Below are 19092 nucleotides of genomic sequence, written 5' to 3' on the forward strand. Positions count from 1 at the left end.
TATTTACCTACATGTCTCCTCTCCCATCTATACAAAATCTTTATGGAGGTCATCTATACATAAATTAAGGCCATCCTTAATGTGGGTATTAGTAGGCAACAAGCAGACTTTTTCAAGTGATATTCAACAGTGGATCACATCTTTGCATATCACAATTAACTGAAAGATATAAGGAATGTAAGATTCCATTTAGTTTATGATTTATTGTACAACAAAGCATTTGACTTGGTAGAACTAATCACCAGCTTACAAGTTTTGTTTTGATTTTTTAATGACAAGCTATCTTTCATTCATGTATCAAGATCATTTAAGATTTCTTGAAAGACACATCACACATCAACAGAAATAATCCTGTTTACTGACTTTCTGATAACAGACATCAGGGAAATTATAAAGCAAGGAGTTGTATATTTGCCTAAAGTATTTGCCATTGTGATAGAGGAGATACAGCACAAATTCCAGGTTGAGGATTGATTTCCCCATAGATGGTGAGGCCTTTCAGATTTTCCTATTCTAGAATAACATTGTGCTGATTGCCCCCAAGATATTGCAGAGTTTCTTGGAAGAAACATGTAATCACTCAAAGGAGTTGGCCTTTGACTTGTTTGAATCTTTACTTTTATTACCTAATGACAAATACACATTAATATTCCTATTTCCTTTTGCCTTTTGCCATCCACTCAGGAAAGACCAAACAGATGAAGAATTTCTGATGCCCATATTCTACCTGCATCCAAATGTTTAATGACTTGTTTAATAGTATGTCTATCTGGAGCAGATAATACAGGTATACAAAAGGCTGGGTCCAAAGTTGGAAACAAGAAAGAAATCAAGCTAGATTGCTTTCAGAAAACTGCAAAGCATTTTTACTGACGCCAAGTTTTCTATGAATGTAAGGCCCAACTTTTTCCAGTGCAACCATTTTATGGGTATTGCTAAATGTCAGTAAGATGTAAACTCCACTGTCTTTCAGGGATTAAAGATGGGCATCACATGGTGGACAATGGAAAGACATATGGTGGCTATGAGCAAGTTGTAAGATATCTCTAGTGAGAACCCTAAAGAAGTTGAGAAATAAAGGATGTCAGCAAAGGATTGTATGAGAGAAAGAGAAGATTGGGTTGGTCACATAAGAGTGAAGGTAACAGAATGCCTCACTGATGCATTTGTAATTTCAGGAGAAAGTGAAGAAGCTCTCCAGCATGTTGGTGAACTTTGGGGAAGATATGGACAAGAGTTATACAAGATGGTCAGGCATGGATGGTTTGTAACTTGCATCATTGGGGAGAACTTCAGAATCGATGAAATCATGGATCCACTTGAATACTGAGTGTGCAAATATGTTAGTGTGTGGCAAGAAATGACAAATATGAGGGACTCAGAGAAACATGGGAAGATTTATATGAAATAATGCAGAGAGAAATAGAACCAAGATAATAATGTACATGATGACTAAAACAATGTAAATGAAAAGATCACTAAAAATAAGTTGAAATCTGAGTAATGAAAAAAAATGAAGGTTCAAGAGAAGAGATAACAAAATATGAGTCCTTCTCTTATGGTGAAGAAGTTGGGGCCTACTAAGACAAAAGATCCAACCTTTTCAGACAAGGTTTCTATATCTGATGTTGTTTAATTGTGTTTCTTTGTTATGAAGGGGGTGAGTGGAAAATGACTGTGAGACAAAAGGCATCAATAAACATAGTAAAACATAGTAAAAAAAAAAATAAAAAGGAAAGATGTATTCTTCCTTATTCCTTGGACTTTGACCTGCTTGAATCTTTACCTTTACTTCCTAATGATAAATTAAACATTTCTTCTGCCTTTTTCTTCCATCTTTCAATAACAGCATTTTTTTGTTGCTGGTTCAAGCCTTTGTTGCCTCAGATTTGCTTTGTCACTATTTGGGATATCACACAAGCAATTAAAGGTCCCATATGGAGGGTTGCTTTTTTTTCTTCCTCTAGAGTGATAAGATATTTGTTGATAATGGCAAATAAAAAAGTTCCATGTATCCTAGAACTTTAAAAAAGTTGCATATTTTGCATTTGTATTTCATGTGTTTTCATTCACATATCAGAATTTGAAGATTTTTTCTTAATGATAACTTCACATAAAGAATAATCTATGACATGGTAGGGAGTTGGTTTTGTTTCTTTAAGAGATACTAAGCTACCAGATAACAGTATATTTTAAGTCTCTACTTCCTCTGGCTGCAAGTCATGCACTACTATGCAACCATTCCTCCAGTTTACTAATTAGACACTGAAACACAGAAGCAAAATGACGAGTTTTGTGATCATTACAAAAGTGTCTGAAATAAAATTATTTTACCCTGGTTAGGAAGCCGCTGGGACCACACCAAAGGTCCAAGTTCATACTGTATCAGGTGATAGGTTTTAATTTGTTAATTAATCACTAAAGTATTGCTCAAAAGCAATACAGATTTAGTGTTGTAATGAAAATCCTTATCCATTAAGAAAGGAGCAAAGGGTTCCTTTTACAGCTGCTGAGATCCTGCCAGGGGTAAAATTGCAAAGCAGTGAAAGATAACACTGAAGAAAAACACTTTCGAAGACATTAGATAGTTTTTAAATGGTAAAAAAAAGTAGTCTTTGAACTGTTAATGGAGTATTAATTGTAGTTTAGTTTAGTCTGGTCTCAGACCAGATTCAGTTTCTGATAGAAATTCTAAGTCAGATTGGTGGCACCGAGGACTGCAAGTGTAGCTTCTGAACAGGGAAAACAGTTCTCCTTCACCACTGACTACTAACTGTTCCCCTTAATTGAATTAAAAGGTTATCTATTTCTATAGGTTTAAACTGTTTCCAAAGGGACGGAAGAGAGGTGTCAAAGACAAAAACAAACTCCTACTTTTCAGCTATATTGCATACTTTACTTGTCAATCTTAATGGACATGCACTGTATATTCACCTTCATCACAAAAAGAGACCTGAACCCAGGTGAACTATTCAACACCTTGTTTATACATTTGTCTCACTGTTTTGAGTTATAGAAGCTATATATTTCACATATATATGTATGTATATATATATGAAATACATATTATAGACAGAGAGTGCTGGGCTTCTAGGCAGAAAGAGTGGGGGGGGGTTCAAATCCTGCCCCTTAGATTGACTACATAGGTGAGCCCAGGCAAGCTATTAATCTCTATATGCCTCAAGGAACTCCCTGAATTTATCTCCTAAATCAGACAGGTTGTGATCTGCAGCAGTACAGGAAATTCCCATACCAGCAATTTCCCATAGTGGCCCCTTAAATATTTGCATATTTGGTGTTGTAGTATATATGAATATATATTTATATATGTATGTGTATATACATATGTACACATATACATATATTTGTGTATACACACGTACATATATACATACAGACACACTTGACTCGACTATAATCTCCTTGAGAGTAAGGACTGTTTTAATGATCCTTGCATTTCCTTCAGTGGCCAATGCAGATTTTTTAAGTGTTTAACTGCTTACTAATTACATCATTAAATGAATGAGCTTATCTTACTATCTTATTAAACATCTGCTAGGTGCCAGGCCCTGCACCTATAATGTTTGTTGAATGTTGCATCTTTATAAAGGTTCCTACTCGGCCTTTAATACTTGTATGATACTGACATCCAAAGAATTTCTAAAATCGAATGGGGTGCCTAGCAATGATGCTTGGTGCTCATATTCTTACCATTTCAGTGCATATTGTTTCTGATGCGATAGGCTACCAAGGATGACTCAGTGTCTATCACCTAAAACTAAGCTTGCTGATCTGTTTTGAGCAGTAATTCCAGGCTCTATCATGCTGTTACATTATTCAAATGACTGTGTAAAATCTGATCTATTAACATTTAATTTTGGAGTCAGGCTCTTGCAGTAAGTGAACAAGGCTAGCCATTACTTGCATCATGTTGCAGGGATTTTTTCAAAGGACCAGAACTTTAGGGCATAACAGCATACAGTTCTTCACAAATCTTCCTTATTTTAGAATCTTATTTCATGGGATTCTGAAGTTACAATTCAAGTAAATGCTGGACATATGAAATGAGAAACTAGAACTATAAAACCTTTCCACAGTCAAGTGGATGAGCATTTTTTTGTGTGTGTCTTGCTGCATCTTCTTTTATATTATGAACCAGACCTGGAAACGCGATCTTCTGGCTGGAATTATCTTCTGACAGTAGAGGCAAACCAATAACAAGAAATGGTCTCTTTTGTGATTATAGCACAGCTGACTTCAATATTATTAGGGAACAAAATTTCAAATGCAGGGTGGAGTCTAGACTTAACTGTGCTAACTTCCTATAGTCCGTAGTTAATGAGGGACATGGCTGAGTAATTGTCATCCACAGATAAATTTCCAAACTTCAATTTCAGCAGTAAAGCCAAGGTCAATGATTTTTTACTTCCTCTCCTAACTATCATTTTACGAGGGCTGTTCACAGATATTAAAACTGATATATTTGAATTTTGTTTTCTTTCCATTTTTCTTATTACCCTCCAACGGTGGTACTGATGAATAGTGAAATCACCCAAACTCTGGCAACATGAGGAAGTGGAAGAAAAAAGGAATGTGTAGAGTTCTCAACTTGTATAATTAGTCTCTGAATTACAGTGGTTTGAATATGGCAAAGAAGGTTTTTGTAGTAAAGTCTAATGAATCTACTAATCTGTATTTCTAAATGGACATTTTTCTTTTTACAAGAGAAAAAAAAGACCAGAGAAAGGTGCCAAAATCATTTGGAGAGTTCCTGTTCACAGTCAGATCATGGGCAGGTGCAATGAAATCACCTTTAACTTCCTTTCTAAGAGCTCCCACATGGCCCACAGTGCTATCTTCACAGAATGATCACTTTCAGCCTGTGTTGGAATTTTAAAAATCCTTTAAAGGTATAAAGTGCCCATCACCAATTCCCCAAGTCTCCCAGAATCCCTCTAAGTAGATGTCCCATGAAATATCATATTAGAAACCACAACATCACAGACCACTAAATTTAAAAGTGATGATTCTGATTTGACAAATATCAAATGACTCATTAAATTATCAGCCTCATTCATTTGTAAGAACTACTATTTTCATATCTAGAGAATCTTCTATTGTGGTCCTTTAAGCATGGGAAATCAGGTTGGAGGAAAATGATTAACTAATTTCATTGAGAAGCCATGGATAAACTTCAAAGCCTTTTACTATTGTTCATACCACTTTTATTTTCAGTCTTCATTGTTCCCCACTAAGATTGTCCCAAAAGATCCCCAAAGTTATATTTCCTTTCTAATCTTTCAGAATTCTTTTGGGCATGACCATAGTATTAAAAATCTCTCAAGAAAATACCCTTAATATTTAATTCCAATAATTTTTCATGGAATTATTTTTTAACCAAAATAAAGAAATGCATAATTCAATTACATTTTGGTGGGGGAAAGTTCCAACTATTTGTGGTTGTCAGTTGGGGTAGCTTAATTTTTAAACAAATTATCCAGAGATTTTGAGGTCACTATTTAGAAGAAAGTGAAAGTCAAACATATTTTTCACTCTCAGTGTAAGAAGCCAGAAATACTCACAAATTGTATTTTTTATCAGTAGACAAATTTGATTTTACAATAAGGATCTTTCTTTTGGAAGAAAAGTCCTTAAAGAATCTTCTAGAGAACATTTATAATGAAGAGGTGAAATGACCTTCCTACTTTTTGCAGTATGAATAGGGGCTATGAAGGTAACTTTATTTTCATCACTATCATTTATATTTCCCCATAGTCATCAACTCAATATTAAAATTATTTCTTGTAAACAATGTTTTATAAATAATGTTATTGCTCTCAAAAATGCTTAAGTAGAAGGTAGTTCAATTTGAATGAATATAATCTCCTTTTCTGTAGAGTATTTATGGAAAAATAATTATTACAAAATTAAATTATATAGGTAATATACTGGTAAAATCATTGGGAATGTTGTGGTGCTTTACCTTTCACAGTGAGGTTAATGCAATCAATGTTTTACATATGTTATTTATGTATTAGGTTTAAATAGTAAACTGATCATTGATTTTTTCAATTTATCTTTTAATGACATAAAATATATGTAAATAATTAAATAACCTGAAAAAGCCAGAAGTTACTCTCCTCAAAGAGTATAAAGTCCTTCCTCTAAACCTAAATTATGGATCTAAACGTAAGTTTATGAATCTTTGATTAAAAGATACCATTTTAAGGATATTCCTTATTGGTAAACTACATGAACAAAGTAATTGGGCTGGGCACTTTTAATTGGCAAGAAAGAAATTTGGTATTAAATCTATTAATGGTTTGGTATTATTGGGGGGAGAACCTAGTGAATACATATTCTTGGGACATGAGATGACTTTAAAAAGTATAAATTTTGAATTTTGACTTGTTAAAATTTTGATTTCTAATGAATTATTATTGAATGAATGAATAAAATAGTTCCAGTTAAATCTGGACATACATAAATATATTGGACTGCTTTTGCTTCAGGTTCATTTCTCAAGTTTATGCAGATAAATCTTATTAACTTTAATATCTCCTACAGTTTTCTTTTTGATTCTTTCAAATTCCAATTTTTTATATCTAATGAAAATGTTGTTAATAATTAGTAATAAAAAATTTTGAGAGAGACCTGGACCTTAAACCAATTCCAAGTAGTTCAAATATTTATGTGCTTAAGTACACATTATAAAAAGAAATGTCAATTGGCTATATCATTGTATGAGTAGAAGTGCTTTATCTGTGTAGAGGTTGTTCCTGCTAAAAAGATTATAGTCAATAGTAAATGGCCCACATGCTTATCAATGGCTTCATATATGACTCAGTCATTCCACCAGATCCACTCAGAAGGCAAGCATAGAGAGAAAAACACCAAAGATGTCTCCACTATGAACTATGCACAGCATTCAAACATCTTACATGAAAAACACTTGGGAACAGCCTTTGCCTTTGTCATCACACACGTGGACACCTTCTTACAAATATTATTGGTGACTAAGAAACAGAAATGGGTTGTGTTACATGTTATGAGGAATTCACTTTATGGCTTTAAATCACAGGATTATGAGGACATCTATGACTTATAACAATGCACAAGCATTAACTTCTTATTATTTCATAGCTGCTGAGAAAGTAATCATGTATTTCCATACATAGAAACTGAAACAGCCATATCATTGTTAACAGAAGTCAAGTTTTTAATAAAGAAAAGAACTTAATAAGGTAGTCTCAATTTATATAAAGTTTATACATATCAGGAAGTTTTTGAAAGCAGACAACTCTAAAATGAGGATAATAATAACACCTACCTCATAGGACTGTTGTGAAAATCAAATGAAATACTCTGTGTAAAGCACTTTTCAAACCTTAAGCTGCTATTTAAATGTAAGCTTTTGTTATATTTCATTAGTACTGATTGGTCCTATCCTTGAAGTACATGAGCACTGAATAGTCCAAACCAGAAAAATTCAATTCTCTGTATTGAGGTAGTTGGTGTGGAAGTAGCAACTATACTGTGATTAGCAATTTACTAAATTCAAATGGCAGTAGCTTCAATTTAGCTTAAAGCTTGTGTATCTATTCTTATGTATATATACTAGAAAAAAGGGGTTAGGTTGCATAAGTCAATGCTTTTTATAGTCTATAATTGCTAAGGATGTGCTTTTTTACTCAGCTGATAAATAATACAGAGTGGCAAGTAATACAATTATAATGAAAATATACTTTAGATACTATCTAATCTATCATTATACTGTGATGGGACAATCTCTATTACCCTCAACTTATCAAAATGAATTATATACATTTTAGAAAGTAAACCTCAATTTCATGAATTTTCAGCATCTAAGACTTTGGATCAGATGACTGAAAACAATACAAACAAGTACTATGTCATTATAAAATGTTGCCATGAACTCTTTCACTAACTTTTTCTTATTTGTGTGGGATGATGTTTTTCTTTGGAATCAAACCTTACAAGAGTAGAACACCTCCTTTTGCCACATTTCTCACTTCTCTTTCTACATGATATAGTTAAGTAGTAAATCATCTTTCTACTTAAAATAATTTGTTTAGATTTCAGAAGCCACTATATTTACAAGATTGACATTTGTTACCACCAGGAAGTATTCGATATAGTATTTTCCAAGAAGTTTTTCAACCACTCAAACCACAAGCATTTATTAAGCTCTTACTATGTTCCAGGTACTGTGTAAGCACTGAGGATGCAAAGAAAAACACAGTCCCTGCCCTCACGGGGCTCACGTTTTAACTGGAGATACAACATACAAGACATATACAGTAAAAATGGGAGATAATCCCAGAGGGAAGGCAATAGTAGTGGCCTTCTATTAAAAAATGTATTATAACTGTCAATTCTGGATTTCATAATGATAACCAATTTTATATAGTAATTAAATATAAATATACAAATATATGTATATTTTAAATTACATATTTCATTAAAATCAGATCTATCTAAAAATGGAGCTGTGAGTTCCCTCTTCCTGGAGGTCACGAAGTGGAGGCTTGGAGTGGTTAAGTGGATGATCACTTGTTGGGCATTCCAATTTCAGGTAGGAATGAAACTAGATGAAATCTGGGGTCTTTTCCAGTCCTAGAATACCATCATACTACGTATCTATGTATTTTAAGTATCAATAGGCTAGTGTGTCTTATTTTAAACATCTCCATTAGCATAAGGGTATGCTTATTATAAGTCTAGGTATAAAGGTTTAAATAGCTTTTTGTTTTAAAATAAAGGTGTGATATTTGGCAACTCTTCAGAATAACAGGCAGAACGTATGCATCCTACCACAGTAAACATATGCTTTATCTTTTTCATAGGTTTGCTAAGCCACTTCTTGAATCACCAGCTGGAAACCACATTGAGCACAACAGCCATGGGGTGGTGACAGCCTCACAGACAAAACCATGCACCACTTCTGCCTGGTTGCCAGCTGGAGGTCCAAATGATGCAACCACAAAGTCTAATCCTGGGAATTGGCTATGGAGACTACAGATTCCATGTACACCTCACATGTGGTGATAGGTGTTAGTTGGCATCTCAGAATAGGAGGTAATGAAGGAGGAAAGGTTATGTGGACATCAAGGCAAGGATCTGATATAGCATATATTAAATAACTAATGCCAATATATTCTTGTTAATGGGTCTTAGGTGAGAGAAATTATGTTTTCTTGTTATATAAACATAATTAAAATGGAAGAGTTTGTTAAATTATGTTTTATGGTTATGTATTTTGTATTGCACTGTTATGCATTATGTGTGTTTAAAGTAGATTGTAATCAATGCTTCATTCTAATTAACTTAGTAGTGATTCAGTCTCCTATATTCAGTTTAGAACAGTCCTCATATAGACTATATATATAGTTTATACTCTCTTCCTCCCAATGAAGAAATTATTTTTGGTCATTCAGAGGGAAGTAATAGCACATTGGCAATAAAACCCTCACAAACCACAAAGTATAGGGAGAAAAAAACTATGGCCATTTTCCATAAGCTTTAGAAAGCACATAATGACCATAACCCCAGTTTTTAAATTGATCATTGCTGTATTTTCCCCAACCCCCACTTTTCCCTTCTCAGCATAGGGTAACAGAGCTGGGGGGGGGGATTCTAATGGTTTAAAGCAGGGGTTTTTAACCTAGGATCTGTGACCTTTTTTTGTTCTGTCTTGATAACTGTATTTCAAAAATAATTGGTTTCTTTTGTAATCCTAAGAATTTTTTATTTTATGCATTTAAAAACATTATTCCAAAAAGGAGTGCAGAGGCTTTACCAGATTGCCAAAGGGGCCCATGACAAAAAAAAAGGTTTAGAACCCCTGGTTTAAAGGAATTTTCATACTTTTTCATAATTTCCATTTGTCAACCCTTTTCTAAAACCTCTTCCAGAATAAGAAAAGCAACACATTCATTTGAACAATAAATGAGCATGATTATCAAAGTAGAAAAAAATGTAAATCATATTTTGAAATGTTCTAAAGTACTATGTTGGAGTGATTTGTACTATTTGGGAAATTGGGAGACAGGGCAATTCATTTCATAATCATGGTCAACAGAGAAATATGAGAATACTTTGAAACCTGCAGTGTCACATGAGTATTTTACAGATTCATATAAAAGCTATCAAACTTTTACTCAAATCCAACTTAGAAATGGTAACCATTCTCACCTGTAAGTAAAAGTAATTGAGGAAAAATGATCTTTCCCTTTCTTATCCTTTTAACATAAAATGATGATGTGACTTTAAACTGGAAGGGAATAATTTTGAGGTAATTAAGGCCACGACAATGATTCATGCACCATTAACTGGTTGGTGAGGAATAAATTCCTTTTATAGGCAAATTCTAAAGACTTAAAGAAATGACTTATTTTCTCTGCCTTTCATGAATCTTAAGATCAATGTATGGGCTTAGCTAGATATTATGATGAATTATTTGACTACAGTACTGAGAGAAAAGAATCAGTAAGTTAGGTTTTGGGAAAAGAGCACAATTAGGCAAAACTTGTTATTCAATTGGTACCTGAAAATTACAATGGGTCAATGGAAGGCTTTTCAGAATCTCTACTCACCCATTCCCTTGGTATGGTTGAAATCTCCCTTTACAACCTTGCAGGTTTTACCATCTCCATTACATATTCCACAGCGATCTTCTTTGGCAGCTGATCCAATGATTCCATCACAGCCAATTTTCTAAACAACCAAAATTTCCTGTTATTTATTTTGTTTATGAGACTGATATGGATTTTTTATAAAGGAGAATCTTAGACCTTGGGCTAACTTGAATTCAGAAGAATTTCCTATTACTGGAATATTCAAGTACATTTAATATCTAATTCAGCTTTCATTTTTAATTTGTTTTTGTTCCTCACAGCATTAAATATAAATTAGCCTTATCTGGTTGACTCTGTTGCTATTCCCAGAACATACTACAAAAATAATGGTGAAATTCAAAATCATTTGTCTTCTGAGTTCAAAGTTCATTTTTATATTATCTTATTTATCTTCATGATAGTTCTTGTGGGACAGAGGAAGAATCCTTTCTCCTTTTTCAGATGGGGAAATTAAAACAAAGAATAGTCTATTATCATTTTTTTTTGCCAAGGGTTACAGCAAAACAAATACAAACAAAAACAAACAAACAAACAAAAAACTAAGAATACAGCATGATCCAGGGATCTGACCCCAGAGACCTAGTTCTTTCTTTGATGTTTGGAGGGTTACTAATAACAATTTCCCCTAAAAAAACCTCTATCCCTAGTAGATAATGACTTCCTCTTCCCTTACTTACTGGAGCAGGATTTGTCTATCCATAGAATGACTTCCATATCACCTCTCCCTAGCTCAGAAGTGCCTCCCTAGCACTGTCAGACAGCCTAAAGAATAGTTTTGTTTGTGTTGAAAAACTACATTCCCTATGTATACAGCCTTTCACTTGCTGAAGTCAACTCAACAAGCATTTACTAAGCAAGCACCTACTATGTGCCAGACACTTTGTTAAGTATTGGAAATACAATGAAAGGCAAAAGACAGTCCTTGTTCTTAAGAACTCAAGGTCTAATGGGGGAGACAACATGCAAACAACTGTATAAACAAAAGTAATTTGAGATAATCTTTGGGGTGGGGAGGGAATATACTAGCCATAAGTAGGACTGGGAAAAGCTTCTTTCAGAAAGCCCAATTTTAGCTGAAACTTAAAGAAAGCCAGGGAATACTGGAGGGGGAGATGAGGAGGAAGAGAATTTCAGGCATGGAGGACAGCCTCCCACAGAAAATACCCACAGTCAGGAGATGGAGCATCTTATGTGAGGAACAACAAGTAAGTCAGTATTACTAGACTTCAGATTACAGGGAAATGAGTAAGAAATAAGTGAGTAAAGAATAAATATGGAATAAAAAAGGTAGAAGGGCATCCAGGTTATAAAAGGCTTTTAAAGCCAAACATAGGATTTTGCAATTTATCCTAGAGGTAATAGGGAGCCGCTGGAGTTTATTGAATGCATATATGTGCAGGGTACAACATGGTCTGACCTGAACTTTAGGAAGATCAATGTGACAGCTGAGTAGAGGCTATACTGGAATGAGGAGAAACTTAAAGTAGGGGTTCAACCATCTAACTATGCAAATAGTCCCAGAATGAGGTAATGAAGGCCTGCACCACGATGGTGGAAGTGTCAGAGGAGAGAAGGTATTTCAGAAAGATATTACTTCTAATTATTTTTATTTTAATACATTGAAAAATGAGTCATCAATTACTTTTTCTTTAGAAATCATTTGCTACTTCTCTAAAGCAAGACAATAACAAATGGCAGAAACATACTTCAAGGGATGAGCAGATAGACTGGCTATTCCATATACTAAGGGGCAGGTGACGGTGCATAATCGGCCAGTGTCAGAGTTGGAACCTGGGACCTTACTTTTGACACATACTGGATGTGCGACTCTGCATGTCATTTAATTGCTCATTGCCCTAACCAACTCTCTAAGATCATAAAGTTTCAGAACAGTTTATCAATTTGCATTGGTAGAGGGAATTTTCTCATGAAGAGATCCCTATACCAATGAATCATGGGTCTGGACCAATGCTAAAAAAAAGACTAAAAAAAAAGCAAGGTTATTTATAACAAATACTATCATTTAATCAACAAGCATTTATTAAGTGTTTACTGTGTGCCAGACAGTGTTCTTAGATACTGAGGATACAAATACAATCTGCATCTTGAAGGAAGAGGGGAAATCTCTGAGGTAAAGTGGAAGAGGGAACACATTGTTAGGTGGTGCAGTAGGCCCAGAGTCAGGAAGATACTAGTTTAAATCCAGCCTCAGACAGATAAGACCCATCTTCTAGTGCATCAACCAATTGTGGTTGATTGGCACCCCTTGGGAACACCTATGCTTTGAAGGGCATATAAGGCTATACCCCAAAATCGCAAACTGAGCTAGTTCTGAACTGGCCCCTTAGGGGGGCCCAGTTTTGGACTGAACTCCCATGCAATGCACATCAAGCTAGCTTGAGAGAAATTAAGTTGTGGACACATGCACCCTAATTTCATTTGTCTCTTTCTTAGAACAAATAAATCGGGGTTCACAGGGGCAAAAGGGACTTTCCCCCTGCCCAAAGAGTCCCAAAGATGAAGAAGCTTTGTAGGTGAGCTCAAATTGAGGAAACTCGGAAAAGGCTGCTTTCAAAAACAGAAGCTCAAAGTTGGTTCTGAAGAGGAATTCGTTATTGTCCATTGCCAATAAAGAAAGAGTAAAGAATAGTGGATTTAAGACTCAATTGGTAGGATTTAGGTGAAACATTAGAAAACAAATTATAGCTGGCAACAGATATAGAACACTTTGCCAAGGAAGGCTACTAAATACTGTGATTGGAGTTATTCCAATGAAGATTGGATATCCCTGAATTTGGGAGGTATGAGAGTAATGAAATGAATCCTACATGAACTGGGCATGGTTTTTTTCTGGACTATTGACCAGCCACTGTAAGTTCTACCTCAATAACAGATTCTAAACATTCAGAAGATTCAAGTCCATATGTTCCAAATATTAGTTCAGAGAATCCTAGTAGGTGAGCTATCTAAGGCTGTAAGTATGTTATGTCTTCATACTATTATTCTGCATTACAAAAGGCTCCATCTTTTCTCTCCCTTCTCCCTCAAGAGGTTCATAAAGATCCAGGCTTCATTTCCTACATTTGTTTGCATGGGTGCACTGCCTCTTTCCACTATGGTAAGGCACCTTTCACTGATGGTATATATGCATGTATATATGTATATACATATACATATAGATATGTACCACAGGCTCAAGCCCATAAAGTGCAATCACTCTTTTCTATCCCTATTTTGTTTCCAGATTTGGGGCTCACTAAAAAATTAGACTTCTGTAATGTTTCATTTCCTACCAATTCCAAATAATAATGCAAACATGATTAGCTCAGTAAGTTTTCCTTATATCTAGCAGCAGAATGTCTAATGGATGGTAATCACAAAAGGAAAAGGTGAACCATTATGGGTATATGCTGACTGGGCACAGCTGGCAATTGCAGGAAATGGAGCTTTCCTGTGTTAACTCCTTCCTCTTAGAGGAAAGAAGTGAAGCACAGACTCAGGAGGGATAGGCAGTTCAAGGAAGTTGTTTTCTTCCAGGCTCTGAACCACGGGTAAAGGAAATTGCCTTTAAGTATAGTAGGGGACATCTCATTTAACATGGACCTGCTCAGTGCTCAGTGGGTCACAGACATTCTCAATCCATCTCAACTTCATTATGCCCATTGGTGGTTGCCCTGGTGTTAGCAACAGCTGCTTCTTTCTTAGTCTTTCAAGAAAACAGCACAGAAGCACAAATTCCATGCTAAGTACTCGGCTCAGCAAAATCTACATGACCTCAAGATGGAGGTGACCAATCTTCTACCTCCTGGTTACAACTTCCTCCACTGTCTTTCTCTCAGAAAACACATACACACACACCCCACCCGTTGTAAAGCAAAAACCCTTACAAGAGAGTCTATACTGTCTGGGCACAAGCTAAGCAGATTGGGGTTTCTATCAGTAGTCTATTAATTCCTGTCCTTAGGCTAAAAACAAAACAAAACACAAAAACCAAAACAAAAGCCTCTTTCCTTCCTAGAAGTCCAAATTCAGCGTTGGTTTAGACTTCATGGGAGATAGTAAACTTTGTTGCCAAAGTTTAAGTAGTCTCAGCCTTTTGATTTTTTTTTTTTTTCAGAGACAAAGCCAAAGGCAGCTCAGCTACTTGGCAATTCAAAGACAATTTTCAGGTATGCATGAAGTACTCTGTAGTTTTACAATTCTCTTGCAAAGAGATAGCGTCTTTTTAAATCTTGTAAATTGTTTATGGGCAAATACAAGGAACGTGCTTGTCAGCATTTTATTTCTCCCAGAAGGACTGATATAATTGGAAGATTTGAACAACATGGATTTTGAGAACTGAGCTGATTAGTTTGGTAATCTTTGTTCCTTTTTGAAACATAGGCTACTCAGTTTAGTCATCTATTATCTCCCTCCTGTCCTCTCCACCCTCCCCCTTATCCCCTTCCTCCTGTACACCTATCTATTGCCAATGTCCTTAATATTGGGGGCTAAAAGTATTTTCACAAATTGTGGGGGAAGTTTGATTATAGGGTTGGTTTTTTTTTTAGATTGTCCTTGCTTAATGTGGCGACTCATAGTAATTTATCAACAGCATTCCCCTTTCTCTCCTCTTATTAGGTAGAAACAACAGGACACATAGAAAATCCTGTCAATAGTGAAAGTTAGCTAGATTATTTAGTTGAAAGAAATACAAATGAAGTATACCAGAAAGAGACCACCTTGGAGATTGCTATTTAATTTCAAATTCAGTAATATCATCGTCAACAACAAAAATCACAAGATAGTCAACAATCAGGCTGAAGAAAGAAAAAAATCAGCATTGTGATTTGAGAATACAATATCTGCTCAGGTTTACTTTATCTAAAAGGCACCAGTGCAATATAGCATTTTAAGGGAGAATGTGCCACTCAACTAAATTCAGAGTCATTTTGAGATGGTTCCTGGAAGATACAGTAATGTTTTTGAATTTTTATATATCTGTTTCTCTTCCCAGTTAGGTTTAAGAAGCCAATAAAAGCAATAACCATCCTTAAACATTTGGAGCTTAAAAAATTTTTTTTTTAAATAATGCTTTTCAGCTAGGTCTTCAGGTATTTTTTTTTAGACTTATTAAAAACCCAAATGCCAGCAGGTCAAATCTTTCCATACCTACTCACTCAGAAATATGGGCCAAAGCCTTTAAGTTCATATTTATTCTTATATCCATGAGCCACTACATACTAGAAGGTGAATCCACATTGGCCAAATGCAGTGAACAATTTATGAATTCCGTTGTTCTGCTGTCTCGACTTTTGACTTTTCCAATCACCTTTCCATTTTTGGTAAATGAAGAAATGGTTTGCACAGTTGAAACTTCATCTACTTTAGAGTTAAATAGGTCAGAATGGACTGTGCTATATTCATGCTAAGTAAAAGGAAGGTGCTGAGGGAGAATGGATTTAACTGTTTCAGAAGAACTTTTCTGTCTCAGTCATTAATATGATGTATCTGCTGAAAACTGAGATAATCAATAGACTGATTGCTCTATTGCTAACCTACCTAAGTGTCCAAAGCAACACTCAGTTCAAACAACTTTAATGCTTCCCATATTTTCAACTGAACTAGTGGTCTCAATGGATCAAATGCAAATATTGATGTAATATGTGTCATTCTCCAAATTAATTATGTATAGAGTACACAAACTGTGACAGATCCATCCATACTGCCAACTTTGGCTGGCTTGATTCAGGGTCCATATATATCCTAAGGGATGGAACGCATGACATAGGAATGTACATGTCTGAGCAGCAGTAGCAAAGCTGGGAACAAAAGGGCAGTAGCCAAACTAATCTGTTAGCAAGGGCATTTTTTATTCCTTTGCTGCACAGTCAGTAGAACCAGTATGTAATATTCTTGGCAATGGATGGGATTTTAAAAATGGAGGCTACCATAGGATACCATTCAAGTCATTGATTTTGAATGTTACTGGAGCTTTATAAAAATTACTTATATGGTTTGGAGTTCCAAGAGAACAAGATGACCAAAAACCAAAGAAACCCAAAACAATACACTCTGTAAAATCTTTCCACATTATCCTGGTGACCCTTGGCAAGGTACTATTTTACAAACACTAGAAATTCACATTATCCATTTATGAGTCTTCAAAGTAAGCCTCTTATAATTCATGTTCTTGGTCAGCATATTATAGTTGAAGCCACCTTATGGATCAGTTATAGTCCATTAGAATTCAAGACAGTGTGGTACTTCTCTAGGCAGGCACAACTGATCAGAGAAAGAGATCAGTGTGTATATAATGGCAAAAGTATTTTTGATCCTTTTGAAATATTTTAAAAAGGCTCCAATCCATTTGGTCACAAAAATTTTAGTGTTCAGAGTATGGTTATGGAAAAATTACAAGGAAATGGAAAAGATATTGGGAAGCCTTATCAATTCCCCTAGAAAGGAGGGGAAACTTTAGAAATATATAAACATTACAAAATCTGTTACTTATTATTTCATGAACCGTACTGCAACTATGATTTAAAGAAGCAAATTGAAAAAAAACTTTCAGAAGTAAGAGAATTATATAACTTTAAAATTAGAAAAATTGTCTACTCTAATCCTTTTATTTTACAGATAAAGAAATTAAGATCCAAGGATGTCTAGTGACATAGTTACAAAATAAGTCAGTGGAATATTTGAGGCTAGAGTAGAGTACTAGCTGAATATTTTTGTATATCTTATTAGACATCTTAAATGAATTTATGAGTGATAGAGGCATATATATCTACTGAGAGAAGCATGGATGTATCTAATCTTTAAGAAGAAATCAAGAAAGACAAACATCTCATAGCAGGTACGGTTGGCTACAGAATACTGCATTGGATCACCAATGGGGTCTGACTTAGTGTGTCAATTCTTGTATTAAGATGTTCTTCATGTTCTAAGTAGATAAGATAAAAATTTTTAAAAATTCTATTGATATTTTTACATCGTCTTCTTTTTCTACTATATCTTTCTCTTACCTATCCAGATAGCCATCTCCTATAATAAGGAATAAAAAAAGGGGAAAAAAAAACAATTCATCAAATGTAACAACTAAATCAATTAAATCAGATGGCATATATGGTATTCTACAACTACAGTCCCCTCACTTCCACCCCTAAAAAAGAAGGGAAAGAGGTACATTTGTACTTCTTTTTCTTTTAAAAGTTTTGAATGTACCCTAATTAACTAATTGGGGTATTTTGTTAGGCCCATATAAATACTTTCTCTTTCCTTATTGAATTCAAAAATACAATCATTTATTGTGTAGTGATAGACATAATACCAAGAACATTAATAAAACTTTTTTTAAATGTACAGAAGAAAATGAACAAAAAATGTACAAAGAGGTGCACATCTCTTCTTTGGATCTAAATTTGGTGATTATAATTACACAGGATTCTGTTTTGATTTTTTTTTTATTCCTTCCATTTATATTTTTGTAGCCACTTTTGATGCAAAGTGAAGTAAACAGACTAGGAAAGCAATAAACATGAATGTTTTTTTTCCTAGTCTACTTCATTTTGCATTAATTCCCAGAATTCTCCTCATGTCAAATGTATTCTTCATATTAATCATTTCGTAAGGCTCAGTAACATCCCATCACACTCACGTACCACAATTTATTTAACCATTTCCCAATTGATGGGCATTTACTCTATTTCCAGTAAGAACTATTTCTAGTTCTTTGCTTCCCATAAAGTGTTGATATAAATATTTTAATGATATTGGATTTTTCTTTTATATTTGACCTTGTGGTTAAAACAAGTTAAATAGAAATAATTTTATATTTATAACAGCTCATCATAATTATGCTTTTCCCTTTGCTCATTATCACCAGGTGGATAAAATAGTCTATTATTGTAAAATATACTATAACTGGATTTTTTTGTTGTTTTTTTGCAGAGGCTGATAGGTGGCACAGTGAACAGAAACTGGGCCTGGAATCAGGAAAACTTAAGTTCAAATATGGCCTTAGATGCTTACTAGCTGTGTGACCCTGGGCAGTTCAACTGACTTCTCTCAGCTTTAGTTTTCTCAGTTGTAAAATGGGAATAATAATAGCACCAGTATCCCAGGGTTGTTGTGAAGATCAAACGAAATAATACTAGTAAAATGCTTAGCAAAGAACCTGATACATAGTAGGTGCAAGATAAATTCCTCCATCTCTCCTTCCTTCTTTCCCTTCTACCTTCCTTTCTTCATCAAGTAGAATGCAAGCTACAGCTTATGGTAAGACTGCTTATTTTGAAATTCCAATTTTCCATAATTTTAAAGTAATTATTAAAAGAAATCCTGGAGTGAATTTTTTTAAATTTGAGGGTAATTCATTTTTCTTTTCTCTTCAAAGAGAACACTAATTAAAAGTATTACTTTGTTAGCACTTAAGAAAAAACATAGTAACAAA

General features: G+C 34.5%; 1 protein-coding gene across 1 annotated transcript in view; it reads right to left on the reverse strand.

Annotated features, from left to right (window-relative positions):
* The window catches only part of ADAMTS17 (ADAM metallopeptidase with thrombospondin type 1 motif 17), a 471203-nt gene that overhangs the window by 136645 nt on the left and 315466 nt on the right, over positions 1–19092 (reverse strand). Inside the window, exon 15 of the mRNA XM_027852040.1 lies at positions 10617–10737. Within this exon, the coding sequence (XP_027707841.1) occupies positions 10617–10737 (121 nt within the window). The remainder of the gene's footprint in view (positions 1–10616; positions 10738–19092) is intronic.

Source organism: Vombatus ursinus, unplaced genomic scaffold (genome assembly GCF_900497805.2).
Source record: "Vombatus ursinus unplaced genomic scaffold, bare-nosed wombat genome assembly UNPS02009205.1, whole genome shotgun sequence".
Taxonomy (NCBI): domain Eukaryota; kingdom Metazoa; phylum Chordata; class Mammalia; order Diprotodontia; family Vombatidae; genus Vombatus; species Vombatus ursinus.